The 22,623-nt window shown below is 34.6% G+C and overlaps 2 protein-coding genes across 3 annotated transcripts in view; both read left to right on the top strand.

Annotated features, from left to right (window-relative positions):
• LOC110301213 (olfactory receptor 146-like) overlaps positions 1-21,587 on the top strand; it is a 74,258-nt gene extending 52,671 nt beyond the window's left edge. For both annotated transcript variants that reach the window (XM_021171550.1, XM_021171549.1), the window contains exon 4: positions 20,637-21,587. In XM_021171550.1, coding sequence (XP_021027209.1) covers positions 20,637-21,587 — 951 coding nt within the window. The remainder of the gene's footprint in view (positions 1-20,636) is intronic.
• Positions 10,371-11,306, top strand: LOC110301216 (olfactory receptor 8G1-like). The gene has a single exon (XM_021171552.1). The coding sequence runs from the start codon at positions 10,371-10,373 to the stop codon at positions 11,304-11,306; it is 936 nt and encodes a 311-aa protein (XP_021027211.1).
• Positions 21,588-22,623: the final 1,036 nt, after the last annotated feature.

Raw genomic sequence — 22,623 nt, 5'->3', positions numbered from 1 at the left:
ACTTCTATTGAAGGATAGAAGAGCAATAATCCTGAAATGGTTCCATGTTTGCAAAATATTTGTCCCAAACATTATGAAGCCTCAGAAAGTACAAAGGCAATTAAGATTCACTAATACAATGTGTGTTGGTTTGCAAAGTAAAATAAAACAACTCAAAGACACTCACAAGAGAGAATGAAGATGAAAGTGGAAAAAAAAAAACAGGTATCATTTTACCCTAAAACAAAAGAGTATACTTTCCTCTCAGTACCTCATGGTACCTTCCAAAACTGGCCATATAATTGGACACACACCCCAAAAAAGCCTCAAGAGATGCAAAAAGTTTCAAATAAGCCCATTCATTCTATCATATCACCATGGATTAAGGCTGGTCTTCAATAACAACAAAAATAACAGAAAGCCCAAATACTCATGGAAACTGAACAACTATCTACTAGATGATAACTTGGTAAGGGAAGAAATAAAGAAATTAAAGACTTTCTAGAGAATAACAAAAAATGAAGGCACAGCATACCCAAACTTATGGGACACAATGAAAGCAGTGCTAAGAGGAAAATCATACCACTGAGTGCCTTCATAAATAAATTGGAGAGATCCTACACTAGCAACTTAATACCATATCTGAAAGCTCTAGAACAAAAAGAAGCAAATACAAGAAGAGTAGGAAGCAGGAAATAATCAAACTCAGGCCAGAAATCAACCAATTAGAAACAAAGAGAATTATACAAAAAAAAAAAGTCAACAAACTTAAGAGCTAGTTTTTAGAGAAAATGAACAAGATAGATTAAACCCTTAGCCAAACTAGCTAAAAGGCACCAAGAAATTACCCAAATTAACAAATTCAGAAATGAAAAGGGAGACATCAATGAGAGGGGACATCAAAACTTTATCCTTTGGGGGATGCTAGAAGGGTGTGGCTGGAGTTGGTGGGTAGGTGAGGAAGCACTCTCTTAGAGGTAATGGGAAGGGGGGAATGGGTGAAGTGTTTGCACAAGGGATACCTGGAAGAGGGACAACATTCAAAATATAAATAAATACAATAATTAATTTAAAAACATTCTCAAAGAGGATCAAAGAAACCCTTTTAAAACATATACAGTGTACACAGATGTCTTTAACTTTAGTAATGTGTGTTTAATATTTACAAGTCAGGTTTTAATGAAGCAGGACATCTATCTTACTTCCACTCCACCAAATAGGAGAGTATAAATAACATAACCATGTGCATATATATGCAAAATATATAAATAGAAACTTCTGTGTCAGTTTTTTTTTCCTCCTGTGTATGTGGTTTTAATGCTGACCATTTTGTATTGGATAACAATTGAGAGGCTCATACCTAAGACAGAATTCATTAGGTGTCTATAGCTATTTTTCTAAAGATGGGACCCTGTAAGATTTCCCCCATTCTACATTAATGTTTATATTGATTTTGCCATTGTTCTGACTTTGCTCATGTTATTGTTGCTGGGAATGTTTGTTTATTCCACGCTTCTGGGCTAATATCCACTTATCAGTGAGTGACTATCATGGGTATTCTTTTGTGATTGGTTTACCTCACTCAGAATGATATTTTCTAGTTCTATCCATTTGCCAAAAATTTCATATATTCATTGTTTTTAATATCTGAGTAGTCCTCTGTTGTGTAAAGGTACCACATTATCTGTATGCAGTCCTCTGTTGAGGGACTTCTGGTTTCTTTATAGCTCCTGGCTATTATAAATAAGGCTGTGATTAACATAGTGGAACATGTGTCCTTATGACATGTTGGAGCATCTTTTGGGTATATACCCAGGAATGGATTTCTGGGTCCTCAGGTAGTACTATGACCAATTTTCTGAGTAACCACCAAACTGATTTCCAAAGTGGTTGGACCATCTTGTAATCTCACCAACAATGGAGTAGTGTTCTTTCTTCACATCCTAGTCAGCATCTGCTGTCACCTGAGCTTTTGATCTCAGGCACTCTGATTGGTGTGAGGTAGAATCTCAGGGTTGGTTTGATTTGCATTTCCCTGAAGACTAAGGATGTTGAGAATTTTCTTAGGTTCTTCTTAAACATTCGGTATACCTCAGTTGAAAATTATTTATCTCTGTACCTCATTTTTTAATAGGGTTACTTGGTTCTCACGAGTATAACTTCTTGAGTTCTTTGTATATATTGGATATTAGCCCTCTATCAGATATAGAATTGGTAAAAATCTTTTCCCAACCTGTTGGTTGCCTTTTTGTCCTATTGACAGTGTCCTTTGCCTTACAAAAGCTTTGCAATTTTATGAGGTCCAATTTGTCAATTTTTGTTCTTAGAACATAAGCTATTGGTGTTCTTTTCAGGAAATTTTGCCGTGTGCCCATGTGCTTGAAGCTCTTCCCCATTTTCTTTTCTATTAGTTTTAGTGTATCTGGTTTTATGTGGAGTTCCTTGATCCACTTGAATTTGAGCTTTCTCCAAGTAGATAAGAATGGATCGATTTCCAATCTTCCATATGCTAACTGCCAGTTGAGCCAGCACCATTTGTTGCAAATGCTGTATTTTTTCCACTGGACGGTTTTAGTTACTTTGTCAAAGGTCAAGTGACCATAGATGTGTGGGTTCACTTCTGGGCCTTCAATCAACCTGCCTGTCACTGTACCAACACTGGGCAGGATTTTTTGTTGGGTTGGTTGGTTGGTTTGTTTTTGTTTTGTTTGGTTGGTTTTTTGTTTGTTTTGGTTTTTTTTTTTGTTTTTTGTTTTTTGTTTGTTTTATCACAGTGGCTCTTTAGTACAGCTTGAGGTTAGGGATGGTGATTCCCCTAGAAGTTCTTTTATTGTTGAGAATATTTTTCACTATCCTAGGTTTTTTCTATTCCAGCCGAATTTGCAAATTGTTCTTTCTCCTCTGTGAAGAACTGAGTTGGAATTTTGGGAGAAATTACATCGAATCTGTAGATTGCTTTCAGCAAGATGGCCATTTTTATTATATTAATCCTGCCAATCCATGAACATGGGAAATCTTACCATCTTCTGAGATCTTTGATTTCTTTCCTCAGATACTTGAAGTTAGTATCAAACAGATCTTTAACTTACTAAGTTAGAGTCACACCAAGGTATTTTTATATTATTTGTGACTATTGTGAAGGGTATTATTTCCCTAATTTCTTTCTCAGCCTGTTTATCCTTTGTGTAGAGGAAAGTCACTGATTTGTTTTAATTAATTTTATATTGAGCTACCTTTCTGAAGTTGTTTATCAGGTTTAGGAGTTCTCTGATGGAAATTTGGGGATCACTTATCTATATTATCATATCATCTGCAAATAATGATATTTTGACTTCTTCCTTTCCAATTTCTATCCCTTTGATTTCCTTTTGTTGTCTAATAGCTTTGGCTAGGAATTCATATTGTATCAGTATGGAGAGCATCATTGGCTTTGTCTAGTCCCTGATTTTAGTGGGATTGCTTCAAGTTTCTCTCCATTTAGTTTGATGTGGGCTACTGGATTGCTGTATATTGCTTTTACTGAGTTTAGATATGGCCCTTGAATTCATGATCTTTCCAAGACTTTTATCATGAAGAGGCTTGGATTTTGTCAAATGTTTCTTAGCATCTAACGTGATGATCATACGATTTTTTTCCTTTGAGTTTGTTTATATAGTGGATTACATTTGATGGATTCCATATATTAAACCTTCCTTGCATCCCTGGGATGAAGCCTACTTGATCATGATGGATGATCACTTTGATGTGTTCTTGGATTCTGTTTGAGAGTATTTTATTGAGTGTTTTTACATTGATATTCAAAGAGGAATTTGGTCTGACATTCCCTTTCTTTGTTGTTTCTTTCTGTCGATTATGTATCAGAGTAATTTTGGCTTCATAGAATGAGTTTTGTAGAGTACCTTCTGTTTCTATTTTGTGGAAAAGTTCGAGGAGTATTGGTATTAGGTCTTCTGTGAAGGTTTGATAGAACTCTCCACTAAACCCATCTGGTCTTGCACTTTTTTTTTTTTTTTTTTTGATTGGGAGAATATAAGTGACTGTTTTTATTTCTTTAGGAGATATAGGACTGTTTAGATAATTTATCTGATCCTGATTATCTTTAGCACTTGGTATCTGTCTAGAAAATTGTCCATTTAATCCAGAGTTTCCACTTTTTTTTTTTTTTTTTTTTGAGCATAAGCTTTTGTAGTAGGATCTGATGATTTTTTTTTCTTGGTCTCTGTTGTTATGTCTCCCTTTTCATTTCTGATTTTGTTAATTAGGATACTCACTCTGTACCCTCTAGTTTGTCTGGCTAAGTGTTTATCTATTTTTCTGATTTTCTCAAAGTACCAGTTTGGTTGATTCTTTGTATAGGGTTTTTTTGTTTTGTTTTGTTTTGTTTTTTGTTGTTGTTTTGTTTTGTTTTGTTTCTACTTGATTGATTTCAGTCTTGAGTTTATTTCCTACCATCCTACCATCTACACTTCTTGGGTGAATTTGCTTAAAGGTTCTAGAGCTTTCAGATGTCATGTCAAGCTGCTAGTATATGATCTCTCCAGTTTCTTTTTGGAGGCACTCAGAGCTATGAGCTTTTGTCTTAGTACTGCTTTCATTGTGTCCCATAGGTTTGGGTATATTGCTCCTATATATTTGGTATAAATTGGGTACATTTTCATTAAACTCTAAAAAGTCTGTAATTCTTCCTTTATTTCTTCCTTGGCCATGTTATCATTGAGTAGAGTGTTGTTCAGATTCCATGTGTATGTGGGCTTTCTATCATTTATGTTAGTATTGAAGACCAGCAGTAGACTATGGTGATCTGATAGGATGCATGGGGTTATTTCATTCTTCTTGTACTGTTGAGGCCTTTTTTTGTGACTGATTATATGGTCAAATTTGGAGAAGGTATAATGAGGTGCTGAGAAGATGGTATAATCTTTTGTCTTAGGTTAAAATATTCTATAGATATCTGTCAAATCCATTTGTTTTATAACTTCTGTTAGTTTTACTGTGTCTCTTTAGTTTCTGTTTCCATGATCTGTTTTTTTGCTGAGAGTGGGGTGTTGAAGTTTCCCTCTATTATTGTGTGGAGTGCAATGTGTGCTTTGAGCTTTAGTAAAGTTTCTTTTATGTTTGTGTTTGCCCTTGCATTAGGAGCATAGATATTCAGAATATAGTTTTTCTTGATAGATTTTTTTCCTTTGACGAGTATGAAGTATCCTTCCTTATCTCTTTTGATAACTTCATGTTGAAAGTCAATTTTATTTGATATTTGAATGGCTACTCCAGCTTGTTTCTTGGGACCATTTACTTGCAAAATTGTTTTCCAGTCTTTTACTCTGAGTTAGTGCCTGTCTTTGTCACTGAGGTAGGTTTCCTGTATGCAGCAAAATGTTGAGTCCTGTTATGTAGCCTGTCTGTTAGTCTACGTCTTTTTATTGGGGAATTGAGTTCATTGATATTAAGGAAAAAAATTGTTGCTTCCTTTTAGTTTTCTTGTTAGAGGTGGAATTATGTTTTTTTTTTTTTTTGTGGTTATCTTCTTTTTGGTTTGTTAAAAGAATATTATTTTCTTGATTTTACTTGGGTGTAAAACTCCTTGTAGTGGAGTTTTCCATTTATTATCCTTTGAGTAGCTGGACTTGTGTTGAATATTGTGTAAATTTATTTATTTTTGTCATGAAATATCTTGGTTTCTCCATTATGATTATTGAGAGTTTTGCTGGGTAGAGTAACCTGGGCTGGCATTCGTGTTCCATTAAAGGCTGTATGACATCTGCCTAGGATCTTCTGGCTTTCATAATTTCTGGTGAGAAGTCTGGTGCAATTCTCATAGATCAGCCTTTATATGTTACTTAACATTTTTTCCCTTACTGCTTTTAATATTCTTTCTTTGTTTTGTGCATTTGGTGTTTTGATTATTAAGGGAAGAATTTCTTTTATGATTCAATCTATTTGGTGTTCTGTAGGCTTCTTGTGTGTTTATGAACATCTCTTTTTTTATGTTAGGGTAGTTTTCTTCTATAATTTTGTTGAAGATATTTTCTGGCCCTTTAATTTGGAGATGTTTATTCTCTGTTATACCTATTATCCTTAGGTTTGATCTTCTCATTGTGTCTTGTATTTACCAGATGTTTTGAGTTAGTAGTATGTTTTTGGACTTGGCTTTTTTTTTTGATTATTGTATCAATGTTTTCTATGGTATCTTTTGTGCCTAAGATTCATTTATTTTTTTGTATTCTGTTGCATGCTTCTATGTCTCCTGATATCTTTCCTAGGATTTTATCTCCAGAGTTGTCTCCCGTTGTGATTTCTTTATTGTTCATGCTTCCATGTTTAGATCCTGGATGGGTTTGTTCACCTGTTTGGTTGTGTTTTCCTGTAATTCTTTAAGGGATTTTTGTGTTTCCTCTCTAAGAGCTTCTACCTGTTTACCTGTGTTCTCCTGTATTTCTTTTTGGGAGTTATTTATGTCCTTCTTAAAATCCTCTATTATCATCATGAGATATGATTTTAAATCCACATCTTGCTTTTCTTGTGTGTTTGGGTATCCAGGACTTACTGTGGTGGGAGAATTGGGTTCTGATGGTGGTAGTCTTGATTTCTTTTGGTAAGATTCTTGCATTTGCCTTTTGACATCTGATTATTTCTGGTGTTAGATTTTCTTGCTGTCTCTGACTGGAGCTTATTCCTACCGTGGGACTCTAAGCCTGTTTCAGCACTACTGGGATGTCAGTTCTGTCCTGGCAGAATTTGTGTACAGAAGGCTCTGGAACAACCCAAGCTCTGGGTGCAGATGGCGACTGGAAGGATCCTGTCCCAGCTGCTCCACTGTGCTCATCACTGCCCAGCTACAGACACTTATTGGAAAGGAAGTGGCCATCTCACTTCTGAGCCCAGGAATAAAAGCACTCCTGGCAGAACAGGTCTCTTCTGGCAGGACCTATACACACTGGGTTGTGGAACAGCCTCGGCTCATGGGTGCAGATGGTGGACTAGTTATTTTTTTTCCTGATTTTGAAAGTGGCACAGGGACATAGAAGTAGTTGTAGTGATGTGACCTGGGATGTACTGAATGGGAAAAAAAGGGGGAGAATGATATAATTATATCTTAGTTAAGATGCATTAAAATTAAAATTAGGATCTTAAAATTATTTTAAATTAAAAAAGGTACATACAGTTGGAAGGTAAATGTTGTAAGGCCACCAGGAAATAGGGGCATATTTAATCATACTATATGAATGCATGGAAATTTCAAACAATGAAAATAAATTTTGTGGAATAAAAATAGGCAATGTATTTAAGAGACTTTTGGGGGTTGCTTAGGAGAGATTGAGTTAGGAACAAGAAGGAATAAATGAGCTAATTGCATTATAACTTTAAAAAATAAAATAATTATTATTAAAAGGGGAAAACATTAGTCTAGTGGGAAATCACTAAGGCAACTAACTCAATTCTCATGGGTGTGCTTCCTGAGAATGAGAAATCCTTGGAGAATATTGTCTTATGTTTTGGTAGCTGAGACATAGATTCAGGAAAAAAACTTATGCACATAAGAGGGATCACTCAAGTAAGCGTGAAACATGAATGCATATGCTACTTTAGGGATGCTGACCTATGCTTAAAAGTTGAACTGATGCTTATGTCCTGGACGTTATTACTGAAGAATGTAGGATGCTGATACCTGTGGTTCCTAATATCACCATTTGTGATTTTGCAAGTGGCAAGTAAAATTGGTGATAAGACTTTCAGAAAGAAAGGTGAGTGTTCACTAAAAACTGTGATTAAAGAGCACAAGTCTAGAAGAATCACTTACCTAGTCAGGGAAATATTCTTCAATATCTGCAGTTCTTCAATTAGTCACAAAATTTTCTTAAAGTTTATAGAATCTCCAACCACTTTACCAGTTCCTAAAGGTTCTGTTGGTTACTATGAATTGAGAAATGTTTTCTGGAGGCCTTTAATTTAACAGCAAAATATTTTTTTAGAAAACAAAGAATGACACTGATTATACATTTTTAATTGTGTTTTTAAATGTAGAGACAATTTGACCATATTAATTTCTGGTTTTATAATGGCTTATGTCTGTCAGCTACTAGGACAGCACTGTATCATAAAGAAGAGGTGTTACTCAACTCAGGTATAATGAACAGATAAAAATCACATCAATTTAACTGCATAAAAATTCTGAACTTGTCTTCTCAGCCACAGTGACTATAATTCTGATCATAAAGAGCAATTAAAAGACACAATAGAGAGCTTTAATGACAATGTTCGTCAAGCTCCCCTTCTGCAATGACATCTAAATTGCAGTGTCATTTAAATGGCTCTGTCCAAACTCTACAAGAAAAGGTAACAGACAGACTCTCCAATATTTTTTAACTTGTGATTATGATTATTGAGGACCAAAGTTTGCTTTACATGAAAAAATAATCTTCAAGGTTCTACTGGGATTAATAAATATAAAAATAGTGTTTCAAATAATAAAATATAATATATATATAGCATCATAATTTTTAATTAGATTGGGAAGCCATTCAAAATTGCATGTCACTCATTTCTCATTCTAGTTTTGTAACCTCATTATACAGCATTACTATGAATGTTTGCTTGTCTTCTGTTATTAGTTTTATTTATGTATGTATTTTTAATTTTACATCTATGGCTGTTTTGCCAGCATGTATGTACATGCCTGGTCAGAGCCTAGAATAGGGCTTGAGATCCCCTTTGACATGGTAGGTGGAAAGTTAGTCATCTGATTAAGACACTAGTCACCAGGCTGACAACACTAGTTTATGCCACAGGATTAGTATGATGTTAACAAAGAAGCAATTTGTCCAATTGTCCCCTTACCTATTATATGAACATGCACAGGCATAATTAAGATTTAAAAATGCACATAAACTACAAGTTGAATCTGTCGAACACATAGATAATGCGTGACTCAAGGTTGTCCTGAATAAACTTGCCATGTAAATTTTAGTACAGATACCTCTTCAGAAAACTGCTGATTTTTTTCCCCTGGGTAAAACTTGGGGTACAGATTGTTCATTTGCATTGTAAGTATGTCTTTAAATTTGGAGTAAATTATAAGTTATTTTGCAAAGTATGGAAGCAGTTTCACACTGCACAGAAGATGTCTGTGGTGTCTGACTATTCCTTGCCAACAACTGGCACGTTTGCAACCCATTGTAATAGAGGTGTGTGAAGGCGGCATCTTTTTAACTTTAATGTTGGATAGTGATAATGAGTATTTCATCTTCTCTATAGACTAGTCACAAATGTATATATTTTTGGTAGGCTGCCTTATCAGCTGGTTTAATTTTTTTTAAAAAAAATATATCTTACTAGATTTTAGAATATGTGGGGTTTTTTCCACATCTTCAGTTGATAATTTCATTTTCCTTTGCAAAAAATTCTCAATTTTCACAAATAGTTATGGTTTTTTTTCTTTAGTCTTATTGGTAAATGTGTTTGTGAATTTTCTTTATAATGAAACGAACTTATTTTAGACATAGAGTAATTTTTTTAGTATTTTCTTTCAGTTATTTAAGCCTGAGCTTTTTTCTTTGCCTTCATTTCAGATGCTACAAATTTTCTTCAGATGTATTTTGTTGTGTTAGTGACAAAATTTAGATTTAATATACTTTATTCATTTAGTAATTCACTTCGAACACACAAATTTCCTTTGGTAAGCATAGGTGTTACAATTCTTAGTGTTTAATGAAAAACATCAAAATACTCAAGAGTATGTTTTCTCAGTATATGTTTCTTTTTGTATATCATGATAATTCACAAATAGATAATTTATATTGATAACTTGTTTAAAACTTGGTAGATTATTAGTAACAGACATACTCATGAATCATTTCAAATATACTTAAAAGTTATACTGGTTTAAGAAGGTAAAAGTAGTAGATTCTCCTTTAAGGTATATGACTTTATGGGGCAGGAGTAGTAAGTTAGGTTTATATTACCAGGCCTACTTTTGAGCAGTCATTAAGTCCAACTAGATAGTTGTTAGTTACCACCATGATTTTAGTGCCATTTACACTCTTAAGGCTATTTTGCCACACTCAATTGTTGTAGATCATAGGGTTTGTAGCTGGGTGAAACTATTAATTACTTTTCTCCCTTGATAGATTCCATATCATTTTAGGTTATTATGAGATTTAGTTCTCATAGAGTATATGCAAGTTTCAAATCAAGACATTGCTGGAATGATCCAAGAGCTCACTGGCAGTATGTAATGTATTAGGTTTATAAATTATTTTTTAAAAAATAATGTCAATCACATATTTAATTTAGAAAAGTTATATGCATGCAGAACTCTCTTCAATTAAAATAACAAAGTCATTATAACATGTATATCTTTCTCTCTTCTTTGAACAGAGAATTGAACATAGCATATGGCAACAGGAAACTATTGCATGTTTCCTGAGTTCATTCTGACTGGGCTCTCAAAGAAGCCACAAATCCAGATGCCTCTCTTCCTCATCTTCCTAGGAATCTATGTGGTCACTGTAGTGGGGAATTTGGGCATGATTACACTGATTAGGCTCAGTTCTCACCTGCATACCCCCATGTACTATTTCCTCAGTAGTTTGTCCTTCATTGATCTCTGCCATTCCACAGTCATAACCCCCAAAATGTTGGTGAACTTTGTGATAGAGAAGAACATCATTTCCTACACTGGATGCATGACTCAACTCTATTTCTTTCTAATTTTTGCTATTGCAGAGTGCCATATGTTAGCTGCCATGGCATATGATCGCTATGTTGCCATCTGTAACCCCTTGCTTTACAATGTAACCATGTCCTATCAGATTTACACTTCCCTGATCTCTGGAGTCTATATTATTGGTGTGGTTTGTGCATCAGCTCACACAGGCTTCATGATCAGAATACAGTTTTGTAACTTAGAGGTGATCAACCACTATTTCTGTGATCTTCTTCCCCTGCTAGAGCTTGCTCACTCTAGTACTTATGTTAATGAATTGTTAATTTTATGTTTTGGTACATTTAACATTGTTGTTCCAACCATGACTATTCTTACTTCTTATATCTTCATCATTGCCAACATCCTACGCATTCGTTCTACTGGAGGCAGGTCCAAAGCCTTCAGTACCTGCAGCTCCCACATCTTGGCTGTTGCTGTGTTCTTTGGGTCTGCTGCATTCATGTACCTTCAACCATCATCAGTCAGCTCCATGGACCAAGGGAAAGTGTCCTCTGTGTTTTATACCATTGTTGTGCCCATGCTGAACCCGTTGATCTACAGTCTGAGGAATAAGGATGTCAGTGTTGCCCTGAAGAAAATACTAGAAAGAAAATCATTCATGTAAACTGAAGTAATGAGATTAACTTATTAGAATTTAATCACCAACTGATACATTATTTGAATTTCTATTAATCACTTAAAATAATTTATTAATATTTTAATAATTTATTCAGATTCTTTCATTCTATCTCCTATCTATAATCATCCATTCCTATTTCCTCTAAAAAATTGTCATGTATTCATCATAGAGTCAAAAGTAAAGAAATGATGAGTATGTCATCTACATATTGACCTTATTCTGTCAGTCCCATCAACTTTACATTACTTTGACTGCACAGTTGGTTAAAAAAATATACCTTCTTTCTAATTTTGGATGATAAGGATGTATTTCTAAAAATTATCTTAATCCTGTTTATCTATGTGAAAAATTCATGAGATTTAGAACTATGCACCTTATGATTTTAAATTTGGAAATCACCTGGAACACTCCACATTCTGACCTACTCTTCAGTGAAAATTACATTCCTTCTTTAGTATAGTGCTTTAGACTCCTGATTGTCATTTTAAATCTATGTTAGAGAAAATTGTATGTTTTTAGCTTGTGCCTGATCCAGTATCCTTGTGTTTTTTCCATTGATGATTTAGTTTATACTTCATCAAATTGATTTTAGCCAAATTGATTGCAACTAACACACTCAAGCCAAATTTTGTGTGTTCTGATGACTTATTTCTGCACAGGTCCTAGAAATATTCTTAAAAGTTATAAATATATAATAATTTTCTCATTCTTCTTATGAAATATTTAAGGAAAGAATTTGACATATCTATATCTGTCTATATCTAACAATGGTTTATTATTGATCCAAAGAACTGTACCTACTCTTAAATTAAATTTTATTGAGTACATTTTTGTGAATCAGATTTCTTTTAAGATTAATATGTGTGTATGCTTGAAGGATATGTTGAATATTAATGACATTCTCATCTATTTTACATAAGAATTTGAAAGTTTTCTACTTGACTTGAATGTCTTGGGCAAACCAGTTAAAGTTAGATAATGTGTAAGTAATTTATGAGTTCGTAAAGAAATCTTTTAAGTAATGCTTAGTTTTTCTTGATGTTCAATCTTGTGGAAAGTGAAAGTTAATTAAGTTTGATATCAACAATTAAAATCTATGCAATAGTGTTAGGACAAAAACAAGACTCATTCTAATGAAAATTATCCATATCAAGAGTAGAACATAATTCCACATATATGACATCATTATAGTTGTGGTATATATATATATTTCTAATGCTGTGATGCTTTATTACAGTTCCTCATGTTTTGATGACCCCTAACCATAAAATTATTATCATTGCTATTTCATAGCTGTGATTTTGCTACTGTTATAAATACTAATGTATATATATTTCTTATTTTTTATTAGATGTTTTCTTTATTTACATTTCAAATGTAATCCCCTTTTAGGTTTTGCTTCAGAAAACTCCCTATCCAATCCTCCCTCCCTCTGCCTATATAAGGGTACTCCCCAACTAACCCCCACACTCCCACTTTCCTGTCCTGGCCTTATACTGGGGCATCAAGCCTTCTCAGGACCAATGGCCTCTCCTCCCATTGATACCCAACAAGTCCATCCTCTGATATATATGCAGCTGGAGCCATGGGTCCCTCAATGTAAACTCTTTGGTTCAAGGTTTAGTCCATGGGAGCTCTGGGGATACTACTTGGTTTATATTGTTGCTCTTCCTATGAGGGGCAGCCTTATTTATAATAGTGAGATGCTGGAAAGAACCCAGATGTCCATCAACAGAGGAATGGATACGAAAATGTGATACATTTATACAATGGAGTACTACTCAGCTATCAAAACAATAAATTCATTAAATTCTTACACAAATGGAAAGAACTAGAAAATATCATCCTGATTGAGGTAACCCAATCACAAAAGAACACACATGGTATAAACTCACTGATAAATAACCCCACTAAAAAATGGGGTACAGACCTAAACAGAGAATTCTCAACTGAGGAATACTGGATGGCTGTGAAGCACCTGAAAAACTGTTCAACATCCTTAATCATCAGGGAAATGCAAGTCAAAACAACCCTGATATTCCACCTCACACCAGTCAGAATGGTTAAGATCAAAAATTCAGGTGACAGCAGAGGCTGCTGAAGATGTGGTGAAAGAGGCACACTCCTCCTTTGTTGGTTGGATTGCAAGCTTGTATAACCACTCTGGAAATCAGTCTGGCAGTTCTTCAGAAAATTGGACATAGTATTACTGGAATATACAGCAATTCCTTTCCTGGGCATATACCCATAAAATGTTCCAACTTGGGATAAGGACACATTCTCCACTATGTTCATAGCATCCTCATTTATAATAGCCAGAAGCTGGAAAGAACCCAGATGCCCCTCAACAGAGGAATGGATACAGAAAATGTTGTACATTTACACAATGGAGTACTACTCAACAATTAAAAACAATAAACTAATAAAAGTCTTAGGCAAATGGGTGGATCTGGAGAATATCATCCTAAGTGAGATAATCCAATCAAAAAAGAACGCACATGATATACACTCATTGATAAGCAGATATTAGCCCAGACTGACTACCCAATATACAATTTGCAAAACACAAGAAACTCAAGAGGAAGGAAGACCAAAGTATGGATACTTTGCTCCTTCTTAGAATAGGGAACAAAATACCCATGGAGGGAGTTACAGGGACAAAGTTCGGAGCTGAGAGGGAAGGAAGGACTATCCAGAGACTGCCCCACCTGGGGATCCATCCCATATACTACCACTAAACCCATACACAATTGCATATGCCAGCAAGATTTTGCTGACAGGACTCTGATAAAGTTATCTCTTGTGAGGCTATGCCAGTGTCTTGCAAATATAGAAGTGGATGCTCACAGTCATCTACTGGATGTAACACAGGGCCCATAATGAAGGAGCTAGAGAAAGTACCTAAGGAGTGAAAGGAGTCTGCAACTCTATACGAGAAACAACACATGAGCTCACCACTACCCAGAGCTGTGTCTCTAGCTGCATATGTAGCAGAGGATGGCCTAGTAGGCTATCAATGGGAGGAGAGGCCCTTGGTTTTGTGAAGATCATATGCCACAGTACAGGGGAATGCCAGGGCCAGGAAGCAGGAATGGATGGGTTGGGGAGCAGGGTGGGAGGAGGGTATAGAGGACTTTCAGGATAGCATGTGAAATGTAAATGAAGAAAATATCTAATTAAAAATAAGTGGATATTAGCCCAGAAGCTCTGAATATCCAAGATACAATTCACAGACCAAATGAAGCTCAAGAAGAATGAAGACCAAAGTATGAATACTTTGGTCCTTTTTAGAAGTGGGAGCAATATAAACATTGGAGGAGATACAAAGACAACATGTGGAGCAGAGACTAAAGGAAAGGCCATCCTGTGGATCCATTCCATATACAGATACCCAGTTCAGATACTATTGTGGATGCCAACAAGTGCTTGTTGACAGGAGCCTGATATCGCTGTCTCCTGAGAGGCTCTGCCAGTGCCTGAAAAATACAGAAATGGACGCTTTCAGCCAACCATTGAACTGAGTATATAGCCCACAATGGATGAGGTAGAAAAAGGACTGAAGGAACTGAAGGAGCTTGCAGTATCATAGGAGGAACAACAGTTTATATGATATATGTAAACTTTATATTCATCTATATAAATATCACAGCCTCAATTAACTGACTACCCAGCAAAAACATTTTATTTTATTTGTTTCTTTATTTTTTTATTTATTAGTTTTGATAGGACTGGCTCAAATCTTTGATTTTTCTCCATTTAGAATATTATTTTTATTCACAGGTTTGTTGATCCTCCATATTGAGCTTTGTTCAGAACTTAAGAGGAACAATAGAATGATAACAAAAGTGACCACAGCTCTATAGAACTCTCTCCTGAAGAATCTAAAATTTTGACATTTGTCAAATTGAGCACATCATATAGTAGAACATTAATGTCTCCACATATTCGTGATTATTTTTGAACTCAATGAATCTGAGTTTAAACAAATCTACTGCTCATCTATTGTGCTTGTATGGAAATAACATAGTCAACATATATATATATATATATATATATATATATATATATATATCATTTAATGTGAGTTAATAAAAATAAATAAGAAATAAATCTTAAGTCAAGATCCAACACATCTTAAATATTGGATTTGCAGAGCAATTGAAAACTACTACATATTTAATAAAGTATCACTTGCATTCTTCCTCTAAAATTTCGTTACCCCACTGTGTCATTTGTTTCTACCAGAGGCACCTAAGAAATGTACAGATCTCAGAACAACCCACAAATGCTGGATCAAAATAAAAATTTTAACACAGCTCTTTAATGATCCACATACTTAATTTTGACTAGGCTCTGAAAGTTAAGTATGACAGAAATCCACTGAAAAATAATTTGGCAGTTGGGGAATTAATTGTGATAATTGCTTATTTTCTCATAAGCATATTTTTAGAATAATGAGAGTCCTTAGGGAATTTTTATTTCTTGACATACAATAGCTGAAGATCTTAAATTCTGGACTGAGCTTCCAATTGCTCAGGTGACTGTGACTGTGGATGTGAATTTGACACTTCTGATGTACAAAATAAGTGAGTGCTGGAAGAACATAACTTGACTTGCAGACCATGCTCACAGGTACTGTTGCCATTGCTAGCTAGGCCTTGTCTTCTCAATACTAACTGTAGAATGCTGGCTGTCTACATCTCCCAGTGACAGGATTCATGATATTTTAAAGCAGAAAAAAGCCTTGATATTGAAATTTTAATCTAAGTAAATTAGGTAAGCATGTTTGTCTCACATACTCACACTTGTCAGTTAGGACAAGTCCTCAAGCAATCACTATCAAGTAACTCAAATAAATGAACATCCCCATTCACACATCTACTTAATTTATTCCTAAAGGTATCCTTAAAAATTTGTAATGTGACAGATGTGTATTAGTGAGGAAATAACCAAACAAGTTCAACTTGTTATTTGGCTAGTAGTTTAGTTTAGTTATCAGGTAAATGTGTAGTTCAGAAATTGCAATATCCTGAGTACCTTTAGGATGAATCCATTAAACTATCATGAAAATTAACTCATTTCAAATGTAGTTAACATAGGATATAAAAGAAATACATGTTTACCAGATAATAAAAAAATGCTAAGTGACATACTTTCAATAAGAATAACAGCAATCCAAAATGTATAAAAGAAATGACAGGCATGTAGCTTATGATCTACAAGTAGCCAAATTTGTCCATCACAGAAGGAAAGGGTTGTATTCAGGAAGAGTTTATCAGAATGAATGTGGGTAGGCAGTTGAGGTTTTACAAAAGAAATTAAGAGAATGTTTGCTCTAGATCTGTAAAAGTGAATTATCATCAGATTTAGGGATCAGTATAATCCATGAGCAGGAATAAGTAATGTGTTTCACTTTTAAAATAACAAACTTACATAATATTCCTGTGTGATTATTGAATTACGTATCTCCTATGCTTCCAAACACCAAATATAGAAGCTGTTTTACATGTAAGATGCATACTAATTCTACTATCTTTAAATGTTTCCCAAACATCTGTTAGCTTCTGTATTTTATCTTGCCATTGTCCTTTCCTTAGCAGGAACATCTACAGCTAAAGTAATAGAATGAGATGTAGCATAGTAGCTTTACATCAGTGTTTACTAACTTCATGGAAAATAGACAAAATGGAGGCATTAGCAAGGGCTTGCCAGAGGCTACAGTTATGGTAAATGGTGATCACTATGAGGTACATTGCTTCAACCACAGTGACCTCTTGGCTGCTTACCAGTTCAACAGTTCCTGAGCTGAGAAGACACATCAGAGATCTTTTAGAAATCACTGAAAAAATGTGTTAGAATAACCTAAAGTAATATAGTATAATTTGCTGTATACAGAGATTTGTATATTCATGAAAATCCTTTATTTACCTTTGTTTTCTCTCAGTCTATAAATTTCATTGTATCATTGAAATGAAAATATATCTATAGCTTAATATAGGATTTGACTTAGTCTATATGTGTTGTATAGTTGTAGACATTTAAAAAACAATTTAGGGATTAATAAATTTTTCCTTATGTTTCTACAAATAAAAAATTATTATAACAGATTAGATATTATATTTTTATTTTAATATTTAATGAGTACACATTTCTAAACCACTCTTTCTGTGTCTTGTGCATGGGAAGAAAACATTTATTAAAGAATTAAAATGTCAATCATTACTGAGCATAATTTATGATAATTTGAAAATTTGTTGAAAACTGATCAATTGCAAGAAACTACAGCTTAGGCCAATTTAAAATAGGCTCATACATGATTTGATGTTTCTATAAGTGGCAAGATAAAGAAATTATTAATAATTATGGACTCACGTTTGAGAAACCAAGTAACTATCACAATTACTCTGCTCAGATCATGTTTGGGAAACAGAATATGAAGCTGTGGCTGTGGAACATCTATTTTTATTTGTTAGCATGTTTATATTTTAACATTCATAATATTTATTAGTGCTATGATCACCCAGATCATATAAAGAACCCCTGAAATAACTATTGTTTGTACACAAATGCATTCAACAATGACTGTTAAAAAAAAACATCTTTTAACTCCATTATTTTTTCAATAGTATTACAAAAGACTGTGCCACATGTTAGTATGAGATTGTTGTTTACCATATATCTTCACTAAATAAGAGAAACAATAGTTTTGATATCAAATTTTCATATTGAGGCAAGATGAATGCATGTTTCAATACAATATTAAAATAGAATCCTAAGAAAGAAAATATTCTAAGTCCAGCAGGGTATGTCACTGAACACATCCATTAATTTCGACCTGATTTGTTAAATAAGTTCATGAAAAGTCTAACATTTGTAGATTTATTTTGTTGGATTTACTCCTATTTTTATTGTTATCTAAACATAACATATCATAACACATTCATCTAGTATCTTTTATAAACATTTATGTTGTTTATACATTTTATTACTTTAAATAAAACTTCTTCCCAAACCCGAATTTCTTCTTCCCCTTTAGAGAAGGGCAAGCCAGCTTCTAGGTAACACCCCCAACAACCCTGGCCCACTAATCCCCACCCCCACCTACATGTTCTTCCACTTAGGCCAGAGAGGCAGCCCAGTCACAGGTAGACAGACAAGAGATACAGGAATCCTCCACTCCAGTTGTTGGGGGACCTACATGAAGAAAAACTGTTCATCTGCTACATATGTACATGAAGCCTAATTCCAACCCATGTTTGTTCTTTGGTTGGCAGTTCAGTCTCTGGTAAGCCCAAAGATTGAAGTTAGTTAACACTGTTGATCTTTCTGTGGGGTCCCTGTCCTCTTGGGGTCCCTCAATACTTTTCCCAAATCTTCCATAATATTCTCAGAGCTTATCTAATATTTGGCAGTAGGATTCTGCATCTGGTGGAACCTCTTGGAAGACTGTTATGCTAGGCAACTCTCTGAAAGAATAATGCACCATTAATAGTTTCAGGGATTTGTTGGTTCTTACGCATGAGATGGGTCTCAAGTTGAGTCAGTCCTTCGTCATTGGCCATTCCCTCAGTCTCTGTTCTATCTTTGTTCCTCTACAGCTTGTAGTCAGAACACAATTTGAGTCTAAGATTTTGTGGGTGGGCTGTTGCTTTATCTCTCCACTGGGAGGGCTGCCTGGCTACAGAAAGTGGCCAGTTCTGATCCATTTCCAACACCACTTGGAGAGTCTGCTTGCTTTGCCCCCAAAGACTCCTTTGAGCTTCCCTCCATCCCAAGTTAATGGCAAGTCCTAGAAATTGCTACCCTCTCCTACTCCACCACCTATTTCCATTCTCTTTTCCATGCTGTTCTTACATCTGATCCCCACAAAAGCATGCTTCTCTCCCCATAACCTCTCCTACCCAGTTCACTACTTCTGTCCACCTCTGATTTCTATTTTATTTCCCCATCTGAGAAAGATTCAGCCATCTTCTCTTGGCTTCTCTGGGTGTGTCTTTGGCCCTTCCTTAATAAAATAACCAAACCATTGTTAATGGACTAATAATACATATGCTTTTTTATTGTAAAGCTGTCACACTTTTAGTGATTTTGAAGTACAACCTCAAATCACTCTGTTTTACTTGCAAATAATTTTGCAAGCTGGTAAGTATTGCTTTTAGACTTGTGTCATCTAGTAAGTTCTTGAAGAGTTGCCTTTTTGCCTCCTTTATGAATAGTGTGTGTGTGTGTGTGTGTGTGTGTGTGTGTGTATGCATGTATGTATGTATCTGTGTGAGTATGCATGTGCATATATATATATGTGTGTGTGTGTATATATATATATATATATATATATATATTCACCAGTTACATGAAATTTTTGTTATTCATTTTACATGTGGATCCTGCCTCCCTCCTCTCTCTCCATCCTCTCCTCCCAGACTGACCCATACAAATCCCTTCCCCCATTATCCATTACCCTTCACCTTCTACAAACCTTTCACTTGTTAAATTTATCCCAAGATAATTTATATTATGTGCTATTGTGAAAGATATTGTTTCCCCAATTTATTTTTCATTAAAATTGTTATATGCATATAGGAGGGCTAATGATGTACATAAATTAATTTTGTATCCTCTCACTTTGCTGACAAAGTTTATCAGCTGTTGAAGTAACATGGAGGGAATTTTTGGGTCACTTATGTATGTGGTAACATCATCTGCAAATAAAGTTAAGTCAATCCTAATTCATTATGAATAGTTACATAGTGAAATAATTGATATTTATTTATTATGTTACAGAACAATGAAACAAACTTGTAATTCTTGCTTTCTCTTTTTGTAGCTGTGCTTTTGGCACCTCTGATTCACAAAAGTTGAGGGGGAAAGAAGACAAATTGAAACACTAAGATTTTTATCTCATAAATTTTGTCAGAAATTGTTAGTTTATAGATATGTCTTCTGCCATTTATAATTTAGGCACATGTGTATTTTGAAAAAGAGTTTAAAGTCATGAATCAAATTTGCTATTTTACTTTGTCACATATACTTAATAAATAATGCGGTTTAGAAATTGTATTTAAGAATACTAGGTTCAGAGGTTTGAGATGTTGAAGTAGAAAATTGAGAGTACAAAAGTTTTTAACACTAAAAAGACAAAATATTTTCTAAAATATATCATTAAGTTTGAAACTCAAATATAGAAAATATTAAAGTGAAACAACTTCTACATAGTGAAGATGTTCCAGTAAAACGTGGTCATATAGAATTGTAGGTGGTACCTGCTTCCAAAAGAAAACAACTGTGTCCTTCTAAATCCATACATTTTCCTTTCAGAATCTGCCTGAGAACATGGAAAAAGGCAATCACTCTACAGTGACCAAATTCTTCCTCTCTGGCTTAACAGACCAACCAGAGCTGCAGCTGCCACTCTTCCTCCTCTTCCTTGGAATCTACCTGCTCACAGTGCTGGGGAACCTGGGCATGATCATCCTGATCCTGCTCAGCTCACACCTGCACACCCCCATGTACTTCTTCCTCAGCAGTCTGTCCTTCATTGACCTCTGCCAATCTACTGTCATTACCCCAAAAATGCTGGTGAATTTTGTGATGGAGAAGAATGAAATCTCCTACCCTGAGTGCATAACTCAACTTTGCTTCTTTGTCATTTTTGTTGTTTCAGAATGTTTCATGCTGGCTGCAATGGCATATGATCGCTATGTTGCCATCTGTAGCCCCCTGCTTTATAGTAGCATCATGTCTCAACATAAGTGCTTTTCTCTTGTTTTAGGAGTTTACATTATAGGCATAGTTTGTGCATCAGCTCATGTAGGGTGTATATTTAGAGTTGATTTCTGCAGATTTGATGTGATTAACCATTATTTCTGTGATCTTATTTCTATCCTTAAGCTCTCATGTTCTAATATTTTTGTGAATGAGCTTGTAATTCTAATTTTTAGTCTAATTAATACCATTTTCCCAACCCTGACCATCCTCATTTCTTATACTTTCATCATTATCAGCATCCTGCGGATTAAATCTACTGAGGGAAGATCCAAAGCCTTTAGTACCTGCAGCTCTCACATCTCAGCTGTTGCTGTCTTTTTTGGTTCTGCTGCATTTATGTATCTGAAACCATCATCTTCAAGCTCCATAGATGAGGGAAAAATATGTTCCATATTCTATACCATCTTTGTGCCTATGCTCAACCCCCTAATCTATAGTCTGAGGAACAAGGATGTCAATATTGCTCTGAAGAAAATAATAGAAAGAAGATCATTTTTCTGATAAATATAATGTACAAAATATTTCATTAGCTCTTCATTTGTGGCTACTACATAGTATAATTATTGTTTTGATTTTGTTAATCCACGTTATTTTCTTCATTTCTTGAGAGTATAATATTGATCTTTAATGCCTAACTTAATATTATTTTTTACAATATCTCACTTCATATCTTCTTCTTGGTGGTCACTGCCAAGTATCAAGAAATTATTTGCTATACCAGGCCTTGATAATTTTCTTGATATTTTCTTTCCACTAATATAGGTATGTGGTATCCAATATGTAACCAAAATATTGCTTATTTACCATTTTGTGCTGCTTTCAGTATATTTGGTTTGGATTAGAATACATTATACATAAATTTCACAAATTTTGCAAGCGTTTGTAAGACATTTGTGTTACATGAATTTTTAACCCCCAAAAGCCCAGATTAAAACACACACACACACACACACACACACACACACATACAATCTAGTTATTATAATTATAAGCAATCTGCCTCAATTGGGCAGATATAGAACTATACATACTATGCTATTTCCCACCTGTAAGACCCTCTACTATGTGCAGTTTCTTGTGGCCATATGGTTTTGCTCCATTATGGCTTCTCCTTCCTCTTCTGTCCTCTGTCCTTTCCTTCTCATTCTCCTCTCTGCTCTCCAAAATGTATTGTTCTACCTTTCCCTTTCCCTGCCAAATAACAGGTTCAATCTTTTATTGACCAGGTCAAATAGGAAGAAGTTTCACATGAGATCACATGAATATGTGATCAACTGCTGATCAGGGGCAGCCCATCTTGAGAAATCAGAACTAATATTAAAATACAAACAGCATCAGGGCAACCCACAACGTTTCACCCTTTTTGTCCATTAGAAAGGTCTTTTCTATCAGATATTTACTTAACATATTTACAATAGTTATGTAGCCTAAAATGTTTCATACACACTAATATTGTCCAGTCCATCATTTATGTCATATTATTTAAGTATATTATTTGAACATCTATCCTAATTTAAAGAGCCTACAATTATATATC

The sequence above is a fragment of the Mus caroli genome, chromosome 9 (assembly GCF_900094665.2).
Source record: "Mus caroli chromosome 9, CAROLI_EIJ_v1.1, whole genome shotgun sequence".
In the NCBI taxonomy this organism is placed as follows: domain Eukaryota; kingdom Metazoa; phylum Chordata; class Mammalia; order Rodentia; family Muridae; genus Mus; species Mus caroli.
The sequence above is the reverse complement of the archived record's forward strand: the minus strand, read 5'-3'. Positions and strand labels throughout refer to the sequence as shown.

What these genes read in the sequence shown, in the direction of transcription:
- LOC110301216 (XM_021171552.1), top strand. Translation starts at nt 10,371, where the DNA reads ATGGCAACAGGAAACTATTGCATGTTTCCTGAGTTCATTCTGACTGGG.